The sequence below is a fragment of the Seriola aureovittata genome, chromosome 3 (assembly GCF_021018895.1).
Source record: "Seriola aureovittata isolate HTS-2021-v1 ecotype China chromosome 3, ASM2101889v1, whole genome shotgun sequence".
Taxonomy (NCBI): domain Eukaryota; kingdom Metazoa; phylum Chordata; class Actinopteri; order Carangiformes; family Carangidae; genus Seriola; species Seriola aureovittata.
In genome coordinates this window covers 11,497,510-11,521,154 of record NC_079366.1, presented here as the reverse complement: position 1 = coordinate 11,521,154, position 23,645 = coordinate 11,497,510, and the positions used below count along the sequence as shown (strand labels likewise).

The window sequence follows — 23,645 nt, the reverse complement described above, 5'->3', positions numbered from 1 at the left end:
GAGGATGAAAGAGCGCAGCAGATCACTCGTCCTGCCAGTCACTTGTCTAATTGCAGTGTCTGTCAGAGGAAGCGCGTGCTGTCTCTTCACATAGATGACTTCATGTTATTTTTCTCCTCCTTCCCCATTACTCTGTCTATTTCTGTTAATTCAGCCATACTATTAACCATTTCAATGGAAACAGCTCACAAGCACAATTTGGAAATACAAAAATGCATGAAACTGGAAAGAATTTAGGAAAAACAAGGCTTTTATTGTTATCTAAGAGAGTAACACAGTCACATGTGTCTTTCACTAAAAGACTAAATAATGTAGAGGAATGGTTTGACTTTTAAGTTTGAAAAGATTTGATGGAAATCAAAGGAAGTTTTAATGTCATATATGTAGAACATGGAGGAGTCTGTAGTATCTGCAAGGTAGTCCAGCTTCAGAGGTGTGTAACTGGAACTGAGCCTGGAAAATAAACTTTACCATAAGGATCAGTTCATGGTATCACAAAGAAAGGTCCTTTAAGGTGTCGGGAGACAAAGCAAAGCATGCAACCTGGGTCTCTATTTTTATTGGATATAATTTGAGCTGTGAGCTACTAGATGGTGCTATCTTATGTTGTAGCACTATCTACCCTTTAACAAGGTAGTCATACTGGTGGCCCACAGTCCTTTTCACCAACAGCTACTTGCATAAGTAAATTTAGGACTGAGGCATGTGTTAACAGATTTGGATAGACATGGACCCATTCTTTATTATTTGTTTGATTAGACAAGGATGTTCTCTTTTTAACATTTACATACAGTTGTTTTCAGACATCACTGTTCTTGCAGTATAGAGAAACCCAACAGCTTGTTTGTGTTAGTTGTCTAATATTTCATGGTGTTGCTGCAGGTTGCCCTCTGCAGCTGCAAGACCAAAAGAAGAGTAGTAGGATGCATATGGTTGTATAAGGGTGTGTTGCTCTTGTGGAGGTCATGCATGCTGCTTTATGTGAATTGGCCACTGCAAATCTTAGATGTGAAACGTTTTATCTCAATGTCTTGGTTTAAACACACTTAATGGGCACTGTCAACCAGGGCAGTCCCATTTCGATTTCTCAAAAACAGGATATGGAAAGTCTGCAATGCACATCATGGGAATTATGCCATTTTTTTGGTAAATAGTGTTTTTGACACTTGAATAATAGTCAGCATATCACTGTCTCTGCTGCAATGACTTGAAGAGTTCTTTTTTTAATCAGCCTCTTACAAATTCCCCAACTTTACTGAAGTGCAATACAAAATCTCCAAAGTGCAAATTGAAGACATTAACTCTTTTGGACACTGGCATTAAGGTTAGGGACCACATAAATGATGAAGTAATGAACAATTTGATCTGTGTTTGTTAACAAGCAGATCTCATCAGTCAAATCAGTACAGATACAGATAACAGGTCTTGTGGCAGTAAAATGAAACTTTGCTGTTTTTAACTGTGAAGAGAGTTTTTTTCATCAATGATCTATGTGACTCATTTTCAGCTAAACCTATCATTTTACAGTTTCCAGTTGTAAACACAGTTGGTCAGATGGGCAGAATTCAAAATAAAAGTATATGCTGTGATGATGCAAAAAACAAACCAAAAACAACAAAACAAGAATAACCTCTCATGGCTTGTTCTGGATATTTTTATTTTATTTTATCTCATACCTGCAAAAATATATTCTCAAAATAAATAAATATATGAAATAAATATACTGTATGTCCTAGATAACAAAACCTCATAAATAAGAATAAAATCTGTCAACATGTTTGTAAAGGTGTCTTTGTCGGTTCCGTGCAGTCAGTGGGAGAACAACAGAATTCCTTCACTGGGTTCCAGACTGAGTCTCCAGAGTTCCACCAGAACGCACAGTGTTCCGCCACGGGACACCACAGAGGAAGTCCATATAAAAGCCCTCTGGGCCTGTTCTTCTCTTATTCCTCATGCACATTTTCTGAGCAGCTTCTGTCTTTGGGGCAGTTTCAAGGAGAATCCATCCATGTCATCACAACAGTCAGCCCGATACACACCCGCTTCCCAGAACAAACACGGCTGCTTTCCAGTGCATGAAACTACCTTTTAGTGTAAACCAGCCACTCTGTATACTGGATTATGCATTTCAATAAATCGTTTACATAGCAGCCACAGTAGTGTTTAGAATGAAATAAAAAGCCCTACTGAAAACAGTGAAAATGACAAGACTCAACAGCCACAGCAGTAAAAAGCTATAAAGCAGCCAGGTGTTAATTTCAACTATGAGTTCCACACTTTTGTCCTCTTGAACATGCAGTTTGGACTAGCAGGTAGTTGGATTCCATTAGTGGAAACTCAAAAGAAATCCATAGAACATCTGCTTGGCCACCAGGGCCTCTGCATAGTCCAATAGAAAGGTCAAAGTAGCCTCTGTGTCTGTAAAGGGGCCTTCACATCTTCCACAGAAGATCCTTGGTGCTCTGTCAAACTCCACGGGCAGTCTGGTTTAAAGAAGGTCTGGTCCCTTCCTCCATTCCAGCGATGGGGAGTGTTGATTTGGTGCACTTTTTATGATCCTGTTTTGTCTAGATCAACAAGATCTCCCATCTTCCTCAAGAAGAAGATTAGGTGCACTGGGTTTGCTTTTTAGCTCAGACCAGCTCTGACAGGGTCAAAGAAACACCCCATCAGTCTCAGCTCTGGCCCAGTATGTCCCTGTACAGCTCTGGTACTCTATCCGGGTCTACAGGCCTCGGTAAAAAGTGAGTGAACCTCTGATGCCGCCTTGACCTCGTTCCATCACGGGACGTCCCATCTTTGTTCAGAGCAACAAAGTAAAATGTACCTTTTTCTCCGTGCCGGTAGATGTTGGAGGAGTAGGTGTTGTACCAGTTTTCTTCAAATTGCTCCCTGAAAACACATTCTGCTGACAGTTTCTCCTGCAGAAAGAAAGAAGAGCAGAGAAAGAGAAAATATGAATTTTATGGTGCCAAATGTGCCACCTGCTGGCAATGGATTACACATCAGATACGTGAAGAACTGGTACATACTGTATTTTGAAATGCACATCGCTGTGCAAGTGTAGATGAATTTAGGGTGCGTTCAATAGCGTGTGTACTCACCGATCCGTACAGTTCTCCCTTGCTGTTCATGGCGAGGTAGAGGCCACTGTCCACCCCTCTGATACTGACCAGTCCCACAGCTAGACTGATGAACTCCAGAATACCTGCACACACATTACATTACATTACATTCATTTGGCAGATGCTTTTGTCCAAATAAATTTTTGGTAAGTAATTTCAACCTCATTAACACAAACAGCACCTTCTGGGCACAGTATATCACAGGTTTGTTTCACAGCTACTTGCACAATGTCCTACAATATTGTGTATTTTTAAAATAGGAAGGTTGATGGTGAGACTAAAATGTACCAGCACTCAGTGCAAAAACACACACCAGTACACACCAGCTGACTCTGACAAGCTAGGCTGGGTGTCTGGAATGGCCTCTGGCAAGTTACATCCAAGTCTCAGATGGAATAAATCAAGTGCCAGAAGTGCTTAAGCCTTGCAGCAACTAAAAGAGCTCTCTGAGAGGTATACTCTTGATCTGCAGGTGTTTATGCTGATACCTGAAGATAAGCTGGTGAAAGTAAAGAAAAGCTTCAAATCTAATCTCAAAGAGGAAATGTGCTATGAATGTGCAAACATATAATATTCCAACTATTGTCCCACCTGGAAAGCTCATTTATCTGGAAAGAAATTATGTTTCACTGGGTGCATTATAACATTTACTAGTAGCACCACTGACTACAGCTTAGCACCAGCTGCCATCACAGTATATTGAAATGATTATAGTGACTTGTGTGGCTGTAGTAGCATAGATATATTTGATGGTTATATAAAGTGGGTGCTCCAGTAGGTGGTACAGCTGTGTCTTCCTATACAGTGAGTTGGTTAGTTATTTGCAATTTAAATCTAATTTTAGTCCAGGTTCTGATGTGTAGTAAAGAGCATTGAGAATAAAATCATTACAGTACATTTAGTCTGTGTGTGTGTGTGTGTGAAAGTGTTTCAATGCCTCACCATAAGGATACCTGTCAACAGCCTATCTTACATATCTTACAAAAAGACAATATCCTATATTTCACAAAAATAATAATAACAATAATAATAATAATGACAATAATAGCTTCAGTTGTTAAAGGGTCTGTACCGAATCTGCTGTGGTCCTTCCTCGTGCCCTGCACCGTGCCATCGGGACGGATCTCCAGGTGGAAGCCGGTCCTGCAGTAGAGCTGCCGCCGCCTCAGAATCCCCTTCAGATGGCTGAGGTCCGCCAGGCTCCGGGACAGTCTTTCCGCGGACACTATGTGTTCCTGCTGCTGCCCCTGTCCCCCCATCATCAGTCCGGTTACCGAGTTGTAGTCCACCGCCCCGGCTGGGGTGAGAACGAAATGAGAGCCAACGGGAGCCGGAGCGGCACCCGCAAGACCAAAGCTGTCCAGAAATCCGTTGCCGAAGCTCCCAACCTCGGCTGCTGCCCCCATCACAGATAAGGACACCCGATCCGGTTTGCAGTAATACAGGAGATCCGAGTCGAGATCCGAGTGATGTGCAGAGAGCCTCGGTACGACCCAGCGAGCCGGGGTCAGCGGAGAAAAAGAAAAGTTAGACGTGCAGGCGGAGAAAATCCCCAATGAGTGCGCGTTTTGGCGCAGTCACCAGCACCGCTGATTAGACTGTCATCTAATTGAGATTAAACTCCCGCGTTATCTTGATGTATGCAGGTGTCCCCGGTTGCAGCTGCCCGTGTCCCGTCTCCTCCTCTCCTCTGCTATTTATCCCTCTCTCCTGTCCTCTGTACGCTCCCTCTCTCTCCTCATCACCTCGGGATACTCCCCTTTACTCCGGTGCACATCAGGGTTTTCTCTCTCTCTCTCTCTTTCTCTCTCTCTCTCTCTCTCCCTCCCTCTCTCTCCTCGTAACCTCCTTAATTCACTTCAGCCTTGTATTTCTGCGGTACCCTCTGCTGCCTCAGCTCCTCCAGCAGCAGGATGTAACGCAGAGAGACCAGGACACTGCGCTCCACATCCAGCCTATATAAAGCACAACTCCGTATAGAAAATCACCCTAAGTTGCCTCTTTATGCAAATGCGCCCCGATCTCCTCCCTTTATGGCTCATTTCGGTTTCCCGTTTGAAAGAGAGTCCCTTCATCCCTGAGCTCGTCGTTCCCCTGCCTCACCTTTGATGTTCAGTTTCAGTGCCGAGAGCGCAGGGACTCTGAGAGGAAATTAAAAACTACTAATAAAAATTGGCCTGACAGGCTTATTTTCCCTGCTGCCCTCCAGCTACACGACTGCTTCCCTGACGCTCATAGAGACTCGATGTCACATTGCTCATAGGCACTTCAGCAGTGCGTATATACCTGCCAGTTTAAACTGTGTGTGTTTGTGAGAGTCGCAGTGGAGTGCGCAACTCCGCAACAACTTGTGTGTGACACATAGACAGGGAGAGAAAGAGAGAGAGAGAGAGAGTGTGTGTGTGTGTGTGTGTGTGTGTGTGTGTGTGCGCGCTTGTGTGTGTGTGTGTGTGTGTCAAACACCATGAAAGTGATATTGCTATTACCCTAAACGCTTTACAGCCCCACGCCCCCCTTGTCGAAATGACTCAGGTGCGGCGGGAGAGAGAGGAAAGCCCCCATTTGCGTAATTTTCGCACTCCAATGTTGATTTATTGCCCCTGTTTTATATAACCCAGCCGCACGTTCACAGCACCCGCACAGATATAAACACACACACACACACACACAGTTGCACCGCACGCCCCCACACACACCTGTGCAAACGACATCACTTGACTGTCAATCCCTTCATTGATCTTTCCATGATGCTTTGAACAGCACGGGAGCCCGTATATCCTTAATTGTGGTCTTAAAAGACGAATCAAAGACCTACAGAGGCTTCAAAGTGCGGGGATCTTGTAAGGGGATCAGGCAATAATAACCAGAAGAAGGGAATATACCTGTTTGAACTGCGAGCTTAGAAAATACCCCGACACTTGACACTTGAAGGACTTCAGAAAAAAGAACAGTGGCTCTTCATTCGTTTTGTAAATAAACGGGGGTCGTTAAGCATTTACATCTTTTCATTGATCATAACTTTGAACATATTCCACTGACCATCGTCCGATTTCAAACGCTGAGCAACATCTGTCCACGATGCATATGGTCACTAACTGCAGGCTGTAATCTAGGCAAGAAAATGCATTTGATCTCATTGCAGAGATAAAGATTATAAATGAAAATTTTGGCAGGGAAAAAAGATTAGCTACATTTGTGAATCTTTACATCAAGTATTTCGTATAAACTGTTGTAAAATATGAAGATAAGACATTAAATTGCCTATGGTCACCCACTCAAAAGCTTGTCCAGCTTTTTGGTCAACCGTGGATTGCCAGCTAGTAATGAACCCAAAAGACCTCCCTCCAAATATGAGGGGTTGACTTAATGAGATATTTAATTTACCACTTTTCTTTATACATTCGGGTCTGAGTTGCATGGCCATGGGGTCAAACCGCAGCTTACATGGTTGATTTGGACTGGTTTGGTCCAGGGGCGAAGGGGCTCATGATTCCAGCCTATATGGAATTGATTTTGGCAGCTATAGGCTACAGGCTCGCGCGCACAAACGCACGCGCACACACAGCTGCCCCCTCCCTTGGGAGTCGCGTTGATAAATGAGTTGAAGGTGCAGAGGTGTTTTTGTGGTCGCTATACGCACGCCTAATGTTGATTTCTGCAGCATGACAGAAAGACAGCGGCACATATATGGTATGTCTGTTTCATTTTCTGTTGAGGCCTATAAAAGAGACTTGTTATGTCGTGGGTGTTCACCGGTTGTGTGTCTGTGTGTGTGAGACAGACAGACTAAGAGGGCGTCTACGTGAGTGGCGTGCGTCCTTCTCCCTCTTTGCCTCGGTTCATTAGTATTCATGGCCAGCAAAAAAAAGGAACTTTTTTTTTTTTTTAAAAGGAGACAGGATCGATCGTAATGACCTGCGGGCTGATCAGATCTTGATGTATTGGATATCGACCTGGCCACAATGAAGACGTCAACGACAACGCCACATTTCCACTCTACAAGGAGCAAGTGAACATTTCCCAGGGTCACATGGTTTGCTTTAAAATACATTTTCTATGGGTTTACTGCCCTGATTGTGGCATGGGGCAGTAGAGTGAAGCCAAGCATGTAGCCACCACAGCAGCCATAGAGGAGGGAAATGAGGAGGAGGAGGAGGCCCCCAGGGTTACACCCCCACCCCACCCCACCCTGCACCCACCCACACACACACATATAACACACACAAAGAAATTACAACCTAATCGAATGCCTGGATAATGGAATAACTGAATAAGTAGCCTAGAGGTTATTAATGCAAGTGGTTTCCAAACCGAGGTCTGGGGAACTCCTGGGGTCTTTGAAAGCAGGGTTCATAAGGGCCATATCAAAATATAGGCATGTTTAATTTAATCATAATTTAAACTGCCAGTTAGAAAATGAATAAGTGCCCACTTTTAGCTGCTTAGCCTTTTGTCCCTTACTGGACAAACTGTGTTTAGATGACGGGATCTATAAAGTCTTTCAGCTTGGAGCTCTGTTATATGTAAATATTTCAAATGGTTGGATTTTATGAAGCAGCCAATACTGAATCTTTGTCAAAGATGTTAATATTAGGGTACATTTAACAATTAATGATCTTTTCTTACAGATCAGTTGTATTTTTAATTAATAATCTCCATCAATCAACCAGTTAGGGAACCATATTGCCAGGATTAGTCACTGTAATGGGCTAATCAAACTTGGGTTATGAACAAAATAGAAATCAAAGGAACTAATTAAGGGCTTAATTGCTGTACTTGACCCTTTAAAGGGTTTATTTCTACCAAGAGGTTTTGATAGTCATTGTTTGATCTAATTTCAACTTTTGGTTAAATGGAGCTTATAGGTTAGAGTGATCCACAGTGCTTCATGTGTGAACAGGTGACAGGCCCATCTATTAGACTTCGTTACTTTATTCTCTCAGCATCAAAGTCATGAGAAAAGCCCCATCAGGTTAAGATTAGTCCTACATGTAAAGACTTAAATGAAGAGTTCATCTTTGATATTCGTTTGATATCTGCTCTCCACTAGTTGCTTTGATGCTGCACTTCCCACTGAAAATCTGATACCACACTGACCCTCAATAAAAAGTGAAGATTGACAAATGTTGATATTGTTGGTCACTAACAATTTCCCACATGTAAACTGAGATGACTGTCATGTTGATTACAGTGTGAAGACTAAGATTCTCTTGTTGCGAGTATATTCTGGGTAAAAGCCTGTTAACAAATGTCACTTTGCTGAGTGGTTTTGAATGTGATTTGCTAAATTTTGCAAATTTTGCATGTGTGCCACATCAGCATGAAGTCAGTTTGCCAGTTTATCTTGGCAGTAAATGCAGTGCTGGAAGGTAAGTACAGCTTTTAGGTAGCGTACATCAAAGGGGTATTGTAGTTCTTTTGTTGTATTCCCATTTCATGTTACTTTATACTTTTACCACATTTCAGAAGGTAATACTGTTCTATTTACTCATTACATCTACAGCCATGACACTAGTTATTCTTGTGATTAAGATTTTATATAGCAAGCATGAGATAAGTTTGTAAAATATTGTGCATATTTATAGATTAAACCACCCAACAGTGGTCTATAAAAATTAGTTTCATGTCCAACATGGTTCTTCTCAAAGTTTCTCCCTTCTCCTGACAGGATCTCTGAAGCTGAGCCATGGTGGTAAATGGACTACACTTAAAGTACCAGTCAAAAGTTTAGACACACTTTGTCCAAGTCAGTTTGCCACTTTGTCCCAACTTTTGACTGGTACTGTATATAGCGTTTTTCTAGTCTTATCAAGCACTCAAAGCTCTTCCCAATATTTGCCATATTCACCCATTTGCACACACACTCAAACATCATGCCCATATACTCATGGAACGGCCCTGAGGGGCAGTTTGGGGTTTAGTACCTTGACCAAGGATCCTTGGTCATGGAGGAGCAGAGGAACCACTGACATTCTGATAAGTGGACGACCCGCTCTACCTCCTGAGCTCGTACCTAGGCCCCTCTTCCCTGATTGCTCAGTTTGGCTGTGTGGCCAGCTCTAGGATGATTCATGTTTGTTCCAAACTTCTTCCATCAAAGAATTATCCTTTTTTTAATGCTTTTTTAATTGCTATGCTGATTTTTGAATCAATATTCATTTTATTATTTACACTGAGCTAGTTTAATAACAGCTAGCGCAAGAACTAGAGAGCTGTTTGTTTGAACAGTGGCCAGAGGTTGTCAATTTCCTGCACATTGAATAAATCCTCATGTTTAACGCCGCCAAGGACCAGTAACAGTTTGACTTTCTGCTAACTGCAAACAGCTAACTGTCACTGTCCAACCATGTGTTGGCTGAAAGCTTCAAGTTCACAACAACTTCCTCAACACTGCTTGCCCAAGATGAGCATGATCCTTCAGAATAAAAGCATCAGTGGCTTTTATTAACAGTACTTTATTTAACTTTATTACTTCATTATTTTGTTTAACTTTATTTACCTTAACTATAACAATACTTTAACTTTATGAAAGTATTTTATTTTACTTTATTGTAACAGTAGTTTATTCAATTCAATTACAACAGTTCTTCATTTAGCTAACAGTTTTTGACAGAGTTACAAGAGTAACAGAGTTTTTGTTGGCATGGCTTAAAGACAGAGCCAATGAGTTTATAGCAATGATTCAGCCGAAATAAAATTCAGAAAGACTGATATGTTATTTGTCATGTCTTTGGAAATGATGCATGATGCATAGTCTCTAGAAGTGTATGATTCAAGTTTTTCCCATGGTCTACCGATAAAAAAGTAAACGAAAATCGTAGTAAATTGAATTATATCAATACTTAACAATCACAAGATGTATCAACTTGGCACCCCAGTATTGTGACAGTGCCAAAGCAGCATAAGCATGCTGTCCCAGCCCTAGAAACCAGGCTAAGTTTGGGTCCACCCAAGAAAAATTGGGAAAAGGGGCCTCCAATAAAGGGCACCACTGCTGCCCCAAAAAGCCCCTATGGAGCCCTTTATGATGCGTGTGTCTTCCAAGAGAGATGTTGCCAACTCTCTTAGTTGCATATTTGTTGCATGTATACATGTATGTTGCTCCTGTTTGATGTTTGTTATAAATCCTGCTCATGTAAAGTGGATGAAGTGAGTTCACACAGGTTTATCTTTCACTTCATTCCTCCCTCAGTGAAACATCAAATCCTCTCCACCCTGCGCAGGACTTTGCTCTCAGCATCAGCATCATCAGAGAGGCCGCACATCTCGCGATGAAAGCAGGGAAACGCGAGTTTTGTGCTGCCTGCAAAGTTACAAGCATAGCAGCACAGCGGCAGCAGCAGCGATGGCCGCTTTCCGCAGAGTGGCAGCGCTGGCTGGGAAGGTAAACCTCTGGTCGGCGGCGAGAAACGAGCTCGTCGTTAGTCAGACCAGTGGAGGAAGGGCGCGGAGGTGTCTTGCAGTCGGGATGTGTCTCGCAACGGGAGGCGCCGTGGCACTTTACTTCTACAGCGACATGACGAGCGGCAGAGGAAGGAAGAGGATGGAGAGACACAGCATCAACGATTTACTACCATCCATCCCCACCGTGGAAGCCAAGGAAAAGGTAGGAGGCTGACTGATACTGGGGCTGAGACTGCTAACGAGAACACAAAAGCTACAGGGCTTTAGTGACACGCAGCGACTCGTTAGGTCGTTGGCAGGAAAAGGAAAAGTGTTGTGTTGACATGGGGGCCTCGGTGTGGAGGTGACAACAAGAGACCACCGAGAGAAAAGGCAGAGAGCGCTGGGTATTTTCACATTTTCTTCCACTAAAATTAGACTCACGGGCCCAGTCAGACGGGGCTTCTTCTGTTTTGTGGCCATGGTGTGGTTGGCAGTTTATATGTTTTCCTCTCGGGCGGATAGACTGTGTCATTCATTCCCAGCACGCCCAGTGGAAACAGTTTGCTCACTGTTTGGCTGCAGGACGATGTGCGCGCGCAGATGCAGGAATGGCGCTCTCCGCTCGAGCTGGTGCTGAAATGACAATGAGTCGAGGATGTTACTGTCCGTCAGGCAGCTGTGTACAGCTGTTTACAGCTGTGCATCGCTTTGTGAAGGGACTGCTCAAAACTGAGCACAGTAAATGCCGGTGGTGGAAAAAGTACTCAGATCTTTTACTTACATCAGTGAAAGTTACACTACCACGGTGTAGAAATACTCAGTAAAAGACACGAACTCAACATTTTACACAAGTAAAGATATTAGCAGCAAAATATACTTAAAGCACCAAAAGTAGTAGTGTGCAAGTTTAAGCCACTAGAAGTAAACTGCGGATACTTTCAAAAATTATGTCACAAGTACAGTAGTTTTATTCATCAATTAATTTAATGCAAAGTGCAGTAAACAGTAGAAACCTGAATTAAATCAATATTTGGTGTGACCATGCTGTGTCTGTAACACGGCACTAATTCTCCTTACACCTGCACACCTTTTTCAAGGTACTCAGCAGATAGTTTGCTCCAAGCATCTTGGAGAAGTTGTCACAGTTCCTCTGTGGATTTAGACTGTCTCAGTGACTTCTGTCTCTTCAAGTAATCCCAGTCTGACACCATGATGTTGAGATAAGGAAGCCATACTATCTGTTGTAGGACTCCTTGTTATGCTTCCAGACCGGCAACAGCCAGGGCCAGAGACATTATGTTTTCGGGTTGTCCATCTGTATGTAGGCTAGTATGCCCGTCCATCCCGTTCTCATGAATGTGATATCTCAGAAACGCCTACAGGGAATTTCTTCCTATTTGACACAAACATGTAACTGGATTCAAGAATGAACTGTTTAGATTTTAGTTGTCAAAGTTCAAAGGTCAAGGTTACGGTGAACTCATAAAACACGGTTTTGGCCTTGTGACCGCAATATCTCAAGAACCTCTCAAAGAAATCCCTTCAAATTTTAATTTTGACTCAAGAATGAACTGCTTTGATTTTGGTCATCAAAGGTCAAAGGTCAAGGTCACTGACCTTACAAAGCATGCTTTTGGCCTCTTGAATGTTATATCTCCAGTTTGCTTCCAGGGAAATTTTCTTTATATTTGGCACAAATATTAATTTGGATTCAAGGATAAACTGATTAGAATTTGGTGGTCAAAGGTCAAGGTCATTGTGACCTCTCACACATTTTGGACCATAACTCACAAATTCATACGCTTTAGGGTTGTTGTCATCCTGCAGAATGAATTTGGGACAGATCAAACGCCTTCCTGATGGTACTGTGTGACGGTTAAGAAACATCGAAATTGTCTAAAGTGTTTGCACATGTATAGGCATCACTTTAAAAAGTATAATATTTCACTCTGAAATGTGCTGTAGTAGAATCTAAAGTACAATAATATGGAATTACTTGAGTAAAATACAAGTACCTCAAAATTGTACTTACAGTACAGTAATGGACTAGATGTACTAAGTTGGTTGATGCATTCTAGGATATTTCAGACAACAACATCTTAATTCCAAGAGTAAAACTTTAAAATGAGGTAGAGTAATTTCTGGGTAGTTACTTTATCCTACAAGGCTTAATCATTGAATAGCTTAGTTAGTAGTTCCTGCAATTTCTAAAAATGCAATAATGTTAAGTTACTTGAGAACAGACTGCTATGTACTTTTTTAATGACTTCACTGGTGAAGGAAGTACTTGGATGTTTTAAGAAGTAGTATTTTGCCGTTTTCAGCAAAATATACAGCAAGTATCTTGTAAAGAACTCGAATTAATGTACTTAATTCTTAGTGGATATGAAAAGGTGACTATCATTGTGGTCGTCATATAAGAATGCATGGAAATAAAGGCATGAAAGTGCAGTTCTTTGCAAAAGGCACATTTATCTAAAGCAACAAAACTAAAGCTCCAGAAAGTGACTCTAGTGGGACTCGAACCCACAACCTTTGAATTACTTCACTAATGCCTAGAAGTCCAACGCGCTATCCATTACGCCACAGAGCCACATAGTATATCACCTGAACTGACAAGGATAGCTATCTACTAAGATTTACTTGAAACCAGGGGCTTATGAATGACACAAGGTTTATTTTCTCCAAAACTCAAAGGAATTGCACAATAAGTCAAAACACAAGTCAAATTAGTCGCACATGTCCATCTTTAAGAAATAAGTATAAATAAAGTTAAACTAACATGTACATAGGATGAGAAGTAAAGAGTAAGATAAACTCCTCTTACCAGAACTACCGCCCCATGTGAAGGTGAGAGAGTGAGTACGAGGGGTGCAGTCTGTAAATTAGGAGCGATCAGAAGAACTGAAGGAGGTGGAAAAATGGAAAGAAAATATGGATCTTTACTGCAGTCTGGAGTGTGTGGCATGTTCAGAAATTGAATGGTGGGTTTAAGAAGGTACAGTTTCAGCCTACAGCTGTTTGGTCAGTGATAGATTTTTTTTAACCAGTAGCTTATGAATGGCACAAGCCAACAGCAAACTCCAAAAAGATTTCAGTCGTCATATTCAGAGCACATTTACATTAATATTTGCATCCATATGTCATGAAGACTGCTAACTTCACATTAGTCATTAGGCAAATAACTAGTGAAACAATAGCTATACATATGATATGCTTCATGATTAGTAAGATTAGGGTACTGGGTATCTGTTGATACCAAGTGCTGGTATTTATATGAACCTAATGAACACACTTAAATTGTTCCTAAACAAAATTCCTGTGCCAAAGATTCTCAATGAAAATAAACATATACATAGAAGCAGGAGATGTGCATTGTTGTTTTTTTTTAAGCCAATTTTTCTTTTCGCATTTTGGCCTTCATTGAATAGTGTTGTTGATAGTGAATAAGCAGGCAGGTAACAGGGGAAGAGAGAGACAGGGGTATGACATGCAACAAAGGTCAGCTAGACTCGAACTAGATATGTAGCTGTTATATGCATATACTGTAATATGGCTCTGTTCCAGAAGACATGCAATGTTCATACAGCTCCTTCTGGAGCCATAAAAGGCTTTATACAACTTTTTTCATATATGCAGTAGTCATCTCCAACTTTTGTAAATAGACTTTGATTGGTAAAGCTGTTGAAGTTACTCTTTAAGAGGGCAGAGTGACTATGGTTCAGCATCGGGCTTCCTCTTTGAAACTGTATCATGTCTTGCAAATAAGAAAAGGAGCTGACAAACAGCCTTGGCAATCTCTGACATCTCCGATTCAAGAGGTGGTTGATTTCTGCAGGGGCTGGCTAAGCGTTACTGTAATTTACCTGAACTGAAATAACTCAATTTGATGTCAGGAGGGAACACAGGAGGGTTAGAATTAGGACAGTATAGCTGTGAGGAAACCCAGGAGATGGACTAAAGAGCTGCAGCTGTGAACAGAGAATACCAGGTTGCCTGAGGGGAAAACACCTGGAGCATCTGCTGTGCAGCCAGGAGAACAAGACTAGGCAACAGAAACAGGTTGAGTTGTGGCTACATGACATTAAAGCTGCAAAAGAACACGGTGTACTGCAGTGTGAGTAATTTCAAATAACTGGCTTTTTTTTTTTCCGAGGAGCTTACATTACTTTTTACATCATGTTGTGCATCATGGGATGTGAACCCAGCTGCCTTTGCAGAACTTTGTAAACTTCATTCATTAGTGAGAGTCAGAGCCATGGGTGTCTGTGCTCTTAGACTTGATTACAGTGCATTCCTATGAAGCCTCACACTCATCTCCTATTCATGCCTTCAAAAGGCCCCTTGGTGAAAGCAGCATCAAAGCTTTATGAATGAATCTGTGTGCTCATTAGCATGTTAGCTGAGCTGAGAAGGAACCTCGGTGCGCTGGGCCCTGCGGCCAAACAGGTTTAAATTTGGAAACCTCTCTGCTAATTACACAGCTTCCTGCAGCACAATCTGTTGGCGTAGCAGCTCTCCTACACTGCAGCTAATCAAGTTGAAGCTCTGGCTCCTCACAGAGAGAGAGTGAGATGCTAATCAAGCAGAAAGTAGTGACAAAGTATTTGTGTGTGTGTGTGTGTGTGTGTGTGTGTTCCCCTGTTTTAATGTTATTGCATTGCGCCAGAGGTGCTGACTCTATTTATAATCTCAGAGAGCTAAATGGAGAGAGATGATGCCAAGAATAGATGGACCTCCTCATTATGGAGGTTCAAAAGCACAGAAGAGGCGCATACAGTTCAAAATCTGTCTGCATGAGTGGCACAGAGTTCTTCCTTCACAGAGAACTATCACAGCTGAAGAAGTCGCACTTTTCAAATCACTAAATGTGATATTCTCAATGTGTAATAATATTGCAATAACCAGAACATGACTGCTCTTGCTCTCGGCCTTACTGATGTCTGCAGGCACGTCCGTTTGACTTTGAAGATGGAGACGTGTACATGTCGTCCCACGAGCATCGCTTCCGCATGTTCAGCTCTGTTGAGTATGAAGGCCAGCTGTACATGACTCCGCAGAACTTCATCGAGTCGGTCACCATGAGTGAACCAAGAAGTATGTATCACACACTCACAAATCATCCTTTGCTTTTGTGTCGAAAACACTCGTCGTGAAACAGAGAAACAGAATATACTAAAGTTAATGGTCTTTGTATTCACATTGAGACCTAGTGCATTCAAACGCATTAAAGTTGCTGTGTAGGGAACATGCTGTCACACCCCAAAATAATATGAACTTCAGTTAGAAAATGTATAAAGATTGTTAAGAAATTACATTCTCCATTTGCATCAATTTTTACGCTTCAATTTGACACAGACATACTGTTATATATTATATATTACATCAGCCCCATGTTTATCCTGCATTAACATGTGGCTCATATCTCGACTGTATCTAGATTTTAATTCTGGCATTATGCATTAAATTTCTCTTTCCCTGCCAGTAACAACATGGATGTGAGTGGCAGGTGTGAAACAGACCCTTTTTTCTTTTTTTTACTGAAACAAAGTTTTTAAAACCCTTTAAAATCCTGGGTTTAAACAGGTCTTTGCTGTTTCTGTCAGCCTGCTGCCAGTCGTAACAGATTAGTCCTCGCCAGCCAGCCTCAAAGCAGATGGTTTTACAGCTATTGTTTAGTCTGAGTTTAATGTTAGTCACACACACACATACACGTGCACACACATGCACAAACTGTTTTAAAAATGTCCTCACAGGTTGAGGTTATCACAAACACCCGTCCAAAAAAGCCACCATTCCTTTCTTCAGCAGCCATGTGATTGTATTGCGTGCAAACTGTGCACCTGTATGTGTGTGTTTACATCTACTGTGGCTCACTGACACACGATACAGCCGCACATACCCTCTCAGCAGCCGACATCCTCTAATGCCCCCTTTGAAGTTGAATTAGATGAACTTTGTTGTATAAAACAGAGCAAAAGTAGTATGTGCTTTTACAGGGACATTCCACAAACTACAAAGACAAGCATAGGGCACTTTAGACCGTACAAATGGGCCTGTGATGATGACAGTGTATATATAGTGAGTGTGTCTGTGTGTGTTGGTGTGTGTGTTGTGACTGTACCGGGCACATTAAGACCCATTTCTAGATCATACAGATGCTATCTGACCAAGCCCACCCAAACGCTCTTCTCCTCTTTCCCTTCTTCTTCTCTCTTCTTTTGTCTCGTTCCCTGGCAGACAAGAGGCCCTGGAGGTCCCTGACCAAACAGGTGGGAGACACACTCTTAATGCTTCTTTCTTCTGCTCCTCCATGTTGCAGGCATCTGTTGCATGTTACATCTGTTGCAGGCTGTGTGCACAATGTATACACTTTGAGTCAAAGTTGTGGCATTAGACTACGCAGAGCAGTCGACGTGTTTTAGAGACTGGCTTCAGAAGGCCAGAACCTTTTACGTTTTCACACTTTATTGTGTTGTAATTTCAATATGATATTAATTAAGATTAGTTTTTGGCAATTAATTCTAAATGTGTATTAAAAAAGCAGCAAAATATATATTTTATGTGCAGCCTCGTATCCATTCATTCATCAGAAATGGTGATTTCCTTCAACAAAACTGTACCTTTGTTGTGGTCAGTTATATTGACCATAGTTTTATTTGCTTTTGGTAAAGTAAGGTGGAAATAACAAGTGTAAACCTTAAAGGTACCCTGGGGAGTTTTCTTGAAAACATTTTCGGAAATTCGGTTCCGTGTTTGCACCAAAGGTATTGTGGGTGTCCTTTAGGCTCAACAAACATGTTGAATGCATGTCCTTTCTTAGATAACATTTGCAAAGCCAATTGATTTTTAATATTTAAATACCTGCAACCTGAATTTTTTTACATTCATGTTTACCATGGATCCATAATAAGATCTGTATGCCAGACTCCAAAATGGTGCCCATTCAATGGATTTAAAAATTGCTCAACAAGCACCTAAGCACAAAAAAGTTTTCTATCTAGCTTTTGGGTTTTCTTCTGGGCTGTGCGGTTATGCACATGCACATTAGTGTTTCACTCCCTTATGTTCTTGATCGACCGATAGACTTTACATTAAGATCATGTCACACTTTAAAAATTTTACAAATACAGTATAATGAATATATGTAGTAGTACACCAGATGCGATCAATGAATGTGAAATGGATGTTCTTTGAATCTTTTTGTCCTTCATCTGTCTCAGTTATATAATTTCTTTTCTCTTAAAAGCATAGTCATATGTAACTTGATAAACTATATTTTCAATACACTTCTTGTTTTGACATAAAAACCTTTTTTCAGTTAATTGCACAAAACTAATATTTTTCTTAGAGTAAATGACACATCAGTAGTTTGTAGTGTGTCCTTCCCTCCCTGTCCATGGCATGTTACCCTCTTTTTCTCTCTCTGTTCGTGTCAGCATTAAAAGTTGAACTTTAAGGTGAAGGTCTGTGTTTAACAGTGTATCTACTTTTGAATGTGTGTAATTGTGTGTGTGTGTGTGTGTGTGTGTGTGTGTGTGTGTGTGTGTGTGTCAGGAACTGGAGAAGATCCTGTCAGAAACTCCCCCAGTATGGAGAGGATCCTCGAAACTGTTCCGCAACCTGAGAGAAAGAGGTCAGAGAAAGTGCGCACACAAACACACACACACACACACACACACATACACACACACACACACACACACATAAAAGAAAAACAGCAGCAAAGGCACCTTGAGCACCTTTGCACTTACTTATACAAATGCACAGACACACTCAGACTCCTGAACACTTTTAATTGTTAGCCGAGTAAATAAGCAGCAGTCAGATAATAACAAGGTCAGTGAATGTCAGTGGAATAGGTTTTCACCATCATAGTTTTATTTGCTTTATAAACATATTAAATATACTAATTCACTTAACACATAATACAATTTATGCACTTTTTTAATGTCCTGTTAATATGAGGAGCAGCTTTTCAGTACATTTGCTTATGTGTATGTGTACCAGTGCTTACCTGCTGATGTGTGACTAAAGAGTGTTTGTGAGCTTGTGTGTGTGTGCGTGTGTGTGTGTGTGTCACTGTAGGCGGCTCTAATCCGGGGTTGGAAGCATGCTGTCCCTACTTACAGCCAAGCAACCTGCTGAAAAAACTAAAAATAAACCTCTCCTCTCCTCTCCCCCCATCCCACCCCCCCTCCCCTCCCCTCCCCTCCTCTCCTCTCCTCTCCTCTCCTGCATATAGGAACAGAATAATTTATACAGCACCACAGAGACAGAGAGAGAGAGATAGAGGGAGAGAAGCTCCCCCTAATTAAAGCATTTGTTTCAGGAGTGTGTAACACAGGAATCAAACAGTCTGGGAGTGAGTCCCCGTAGTGATAATTACACACACACAGACACACACTGGGATATGCTAAATATAACGCACCCTGTGTGATGCATCCCCTCTCCCTCTCCTCTATCATGATAATGTTTTACACCTTGTAACAAGTGTGTGTGAGTGTCTGTTATGTTTACGCTTCAGGGGCCAGTATACAGGAGAATTACCTTCATCCTCTTGTTAAATCAGCGAGGCAGACTGAGAAAAAGAAGAGACAAAGACAGAGAGAAAATAAAAAAGAGATGGAAGGAAGGAGAAAGGGGAGTAGAGAAAGAGATGGGATAGAATAGAATAGAACAAGATGTGATGAGAGAGGGAATGAAATGGGAGAGAGTGCAAAGAGGAGTGGAGAAATGTAGAGAAACTGAAGATGTGTAAAGGAATGGATATGTACAGGAAAACAAAGTACAAGGAGAAATGAAACAAGGGAAAAGAGAAAGTTTGTAAACCAACCTAAGTCTTCATGGTAAGAGAGAGCTATTGTAGTTATTACAGTGCATGTCTATTCAAACTGCTAGTGGCATATTGCCAAGACCACACACACACACACACACACACACACACACACACACACACTGTTAGCATTCAGCAATACCTCTCTATGTATACTAATTTTTTTTATTACATCTGAACCTCTCATTCATTCATTTACACATTAAAGCAGTTCAGCTTTATTATAATCTCATCCTTGAGAGTTGTGTGAATAAGCTGTGTGTGTGTGTGTGTGTGTGTGTGTGTGTGTGTGTGTGTGTGTGTGTGTGTGTGTGCTGATGTCCGAACACGCCATGATGAGCGAGGACAGTTAAAATCCTTGGAATGGCTTTAGATTTCTGAGAATGACAGACGTGTGTGTCAGACAGAGGAATGCATAGCGTTGCCTGCCTGAACATTGTTGACTGCGTGTGTGTGTGTGTGTGTGTGTGTGTGTGTGTGTGTGTGTGTGTGTGTGTGTGTGTGTGTGTTGTGGGCTGCACAGTATGTCAGCATTGGTTGTCTGTTTTAGACAGTAACTGGGCACAGTAATGGTTGTACTTTGCTTTAGAAACATTGGATGTATTCAGCGCTGTGATGAGTTTATGATGAGTTGATTATTACTGTGGTACACCGTAACATGCTGGGCAGACATTTACAGTTAATAGTAAATGTAAATGTATCTCTTTTGAGATTTGTTCACGTGCCTGTCATTGCTTTATTACATCACTGTTAAGTAATTGCAGCTTTAATAAAGCTCATGTCTTCTTAAAGAGATTTACCTAAATTTGGAACAGTTACTGATATAGTCCCTGTAAAGTCTAACGTATGTGGTATTGGCTTACACAAATAAACCTGACTTTGATATTTTGGTATTCTATCACCTTATCAAATTCTCATGGCTCTCGTGCTCTTGTGTGCAAAGTGCAAGCCCAAAATGTAATTGCATTTTAATTCTTTATTTCCCACCAACTCAAGTTTTTTCCCTCTTGACCCTTAACTCTCTTTACTATCTATCATTTTTTATTTTGTATTTTTACTTTGTCTCTGTGACATTTCATGTTGGGCAGGTAGTTCACTGTTTCAGTAAGTTGTGGGACTTTTCTAGCTAGAAATGTGGGGTGCTGGTGAAAGCTGCTGTGTGAAATCAGCCGAGAGCTGCAGGAGACTGATGTTGATTCTCAGTGGGATCTGATTTACCAGCAACACTTAATAATTACAAGGAGTGATATGATTTGCAGTTGATGTCAATCAAGTTGCGATCAGCTTGATTTCAGTACTGAGGTCACGTCTGGTCATAAATCATGCTTGACAGTGGTGTCTTCTCAAAAACATGTTTAACTCTTCATGTAACTAGGGATATGATATAGTGGAGATTAAATACCTTTTCATAACAGTGATTAGCAAATAAAAGGTTAAAATGTAAAAACTCAGACACTATGAATAAGTTGCACAAGTATATAAATATTTAGATATAAAGAAAAACATATAGGAAAACATAGATTATGGTATCAAATTCAGGTAAATTAGCAGAGTGTGTTTTCAGTACAGCCAAAATCATAAATCAACAGTCTAGCAATATTATTTTCCTTCACACTGACTATTGTTTCCCTCGTGAGATGAAAGTTAACCAACCTTTTTTATTTAGTAGTATATCACTGACAGTGTGAGAGTGTAAACATGCAGAATGTGTTGTAGAAACCTGAGGAGTTTCAGAGTGTATCTCCTGGTCTTTGCACAGCTCAGGCTACATGGAGAAAAGAGAATTCAGTTCCAAACCAGCTCCTCTGTACAAAGAAGTCAAGCATCAGGAAAGCACAAGGCTCACACTGCTTCTACCTAGTGTCATGTTCACCTACACACACACACACACACACACACACACATACACACACACACACACACACACACATGCATAAACACACACATGGGAAAGCAGTCTCCCGTAACACTCAAGCGAGTCACCCTGAACTATCTGAGCGATCAGACAGAAAGCGAAAAAGAGGGAGAGAGAGAGATGAGATGGTGCTATAGAGATTCCTAAATGGGCCTGAGGCAAGAAAGGATCACCTCCTAAAACATTTTTCACTTGCTTATCCAAACACAGACACATACACACGCACACACCCCTACCAGCCAGTGGACACTCGGGGTGTAGAAAAAGAAACGGTGTGTGGCCAAATGGCTGTTGGCAGCTCAGCTCAGAGAAGACACATTTAAAGATGCTATCTTCATGAAAGGAAGGATTATGTGTGTTAGAGAGAGAGTGTGTGTGTGTGTGTGTGTGTGTGTGTGTCAGGAGGCCCATGGTCTTTGAACATCTGTAAACATTGTGTATGTGTGTTGAATGTGACCTTTTCTTTAACTCTCTCTGTCTTGGTCTCATTACCAGGCATCATCTCATACACAGAGTACCTGTTCCTGCTCTGCATCCTGACAAGTGAGTCACTTCGGTCTCTGTACATATCCTCCTTTCACTGAACCTCATCTTCCACTTTCTTGTTCAGTCTTTCCCCCACTTCCCCCAGCAGTATGCTATTCTTATTTTGAGAGAACAAAGTTACACCACCCAGAACTTAACAAGACACAACCATGACACAAATCTGGTGGTTTTCCCCGTCCCCTTGGGGTAAGACACAAATTAAAAAGCGACACAGAGAAAAAAGAACTATTCAAAAGCTCTATTTGTAACCTTTCAAAAGTTAAATATAGGCAAATAACTGCTCCACTCATTGTGCACTTATCAAGTTAATGTATTTTCTTATTCCTCTTTGAGAACAGCAATTTACTGCATTACATATATCTGTACTTCTTCCCCTCAATATTAGGAATCAAAGTGTTCTTCTCTTCTGTAAATTATATAAATGACCTGGAAACCAAACTGTCTATATATTTTTTAAGTGATTAAAAATTAAAATTACAGGAAAATTTTCTACGAGAGACAGTAAGAGTTTTTTGCGTCTACTATAGCTCAGTATGTGTCCACATTAAATGAGAGGGCAGCCATTAATCATGACCACATTAATCAGGAAACTAGTGAGGGTTTGTATTAGTGCTGTCTGAACAGTTTAATTGTTGATTTAATATTCAAAGGGGAAGATAAAGGAAACTAACTTTAAGTAAACGCATGACCAGTTTCAAGTGGTATAAAAAAATCCAAATGTTAATGTTTGAGCTCACAGTCCATACACTGTAGATTTATCTCCCTCCTGTCTGTCCTATATGTTTCTTCTTCCCATGCTATTTCTGGATTTAAAATTGCCTTTAACACATGCACACATGCACAAACTCACTCTATGTGCTCTCCTCTCCGTTCTCTAGAGCCCCATGCTGGCTTTAAGATTGCTTTCAATATGTTTGATGCAGACGGCAACCAGATGGTGGACAAGAGGGAGTTCATGGTGGTGAGTCGCTGATAACTGAGAGAAAATCCATCCTCTGCAGAATTTATATGTTAATATTCACATCACATTTTACTCCTATCACAACAAAGAATTGTTTTTTTTTTTAGTTTTAATTATACAGGCAATCAGTTTTAAGTGAATATGAGTGTTTATAGAATGTAGATCTATGATTTTCCTTAAAAATTGCAATTGTTTCTCGGTGAAAAACACAGTTTTGAGATGTAAGATCCTGCAGGACTCAACACACATTTACATTTACATCAGACACAGTTGTATGTATTTGATATGTGGGGTCACCATCACTGTCTCAGGTTTAGCACATGAGGGGTTGTTATTATTGCCCTTAACTATATATCTAAATGCATCACCCCCCCAGTTAACAGCTGACAACTAATATGATACCAAATAACACTTCGTGTCAGTTGAGTTTATCTCTCTGGCAAGTTTGTGCATTTTTCCTCTCTCTTTTCTGTTTCGTCATATAGTCAGTCGTTTAATAGTAATGTTAAAAACGCTTTCTCGATTCTAAATTCAACACTAATGATTTTCTCTGATGTTTCAATTGGAAATGACAGGAACGAAGGGGAAACAGAGATAGAATTAATGTCTTTATCTACCTTTTTACCTCAAGCTGTAGCAAACAAGTATTTCAAATTTAAAGCATTTAAAAACGCAGATTTTTTTAGTTCAGATCTTCTAAAGGCAGCTTATTATATTAAACAGCTGAGTACTCCTTTAGATTGTAAACCTCAATGGAGAGCTACATGTGCCTTATTTGCCCTGCGGGAGGGGACAGACAGATTTTCGATCAAAAACACTGCCGCGGGAAGGAAGTGATCAGGATCTCTGTGGAGGCTGGTGGGAGTGGGATGGTGC

General features: G+C 41.0%; 2 protein-coding genes and 1 non-coding gene across 7 annotated transcripts in view; 1 reads left to right on the top strand and 2 right to left on the bottom strand.

Moving 5' to 3' along the window:
* Positions 1–329: 329 nt before the first annotated feature.
* On the bottom strand, positions 330–4,994 carry LOC130166488 (fibroblast growth factor 20-like). Its single transcript, XM_056372116.1, has 3 exons — positions 4,198–4,994; positions 3,105–3,208; positions 330–2,921 (listed from the first exon to the last, which is right to left on the bottom strand). The coding sequence occupies exons 1-3, from the start codon at positions 4,529–4,531 to the stop codon at positions 2,676–2,678; spliced, it is 684 nt and encodes a 227-aa protein (XP_056228091.1). The 5' UTR covers positions 4,532–4,994; the 3' UTR covers positions 330–2,675.
* Positions 4,995–10,421: 5,427 nt separating this feature from the next.
* micu3a (mitochondrial calcium uptake family, member 3a) overlaps positions 10,422–23,645 on the top strand; it is a 29,563-nt gene continuing 16,339 nt past the window's right edge. For 4 of the 5 annotated variants that reach the window (XM_056372430.1, XM_056372429.1, XM_056372433.1 and 1 more), the window contains exons 1-6: positions 10,423–10,731; positions 15,461–15,608; positions 16,752–16,783; positions 18,069–18,147; positions 21,758–21,805; positions 22,687–22,769. In XM_056372430.1, the coding sequence (XP_056228405.1) occupies positions 10,471–10,731; positions 15,461–15,608; positions 16,752–16,783; positions 18,069–18,147; positions 21,758–21,805; positions 22,687–22,769 (651 nt within the window). In that variant the 5' untranslated portion in view covers positions 10,423–10,470. Of the gene's footprint in view, positions 10,732–15,460; positions 15,609–16,751; positions 16,784–18,068; positions 18,148–21,757; positions 21,806–22,686; positions 22,770–23,645 lie in introns of all 5 variants that reach the window. The other variant, XM_056372431.1, reaches the window with a different exon arrangement.
* trnar-ucu (transfer RNA arginine (anticodon UCU)) lies at positions 13,017–13,104 on the bottom strand. Its single transcript is given in 2 exon segments — positions 13,017–13,052; positions 13,068–13,104. It is a non-coding gene; the product is annotated as a tRNA-Arg (tRNA).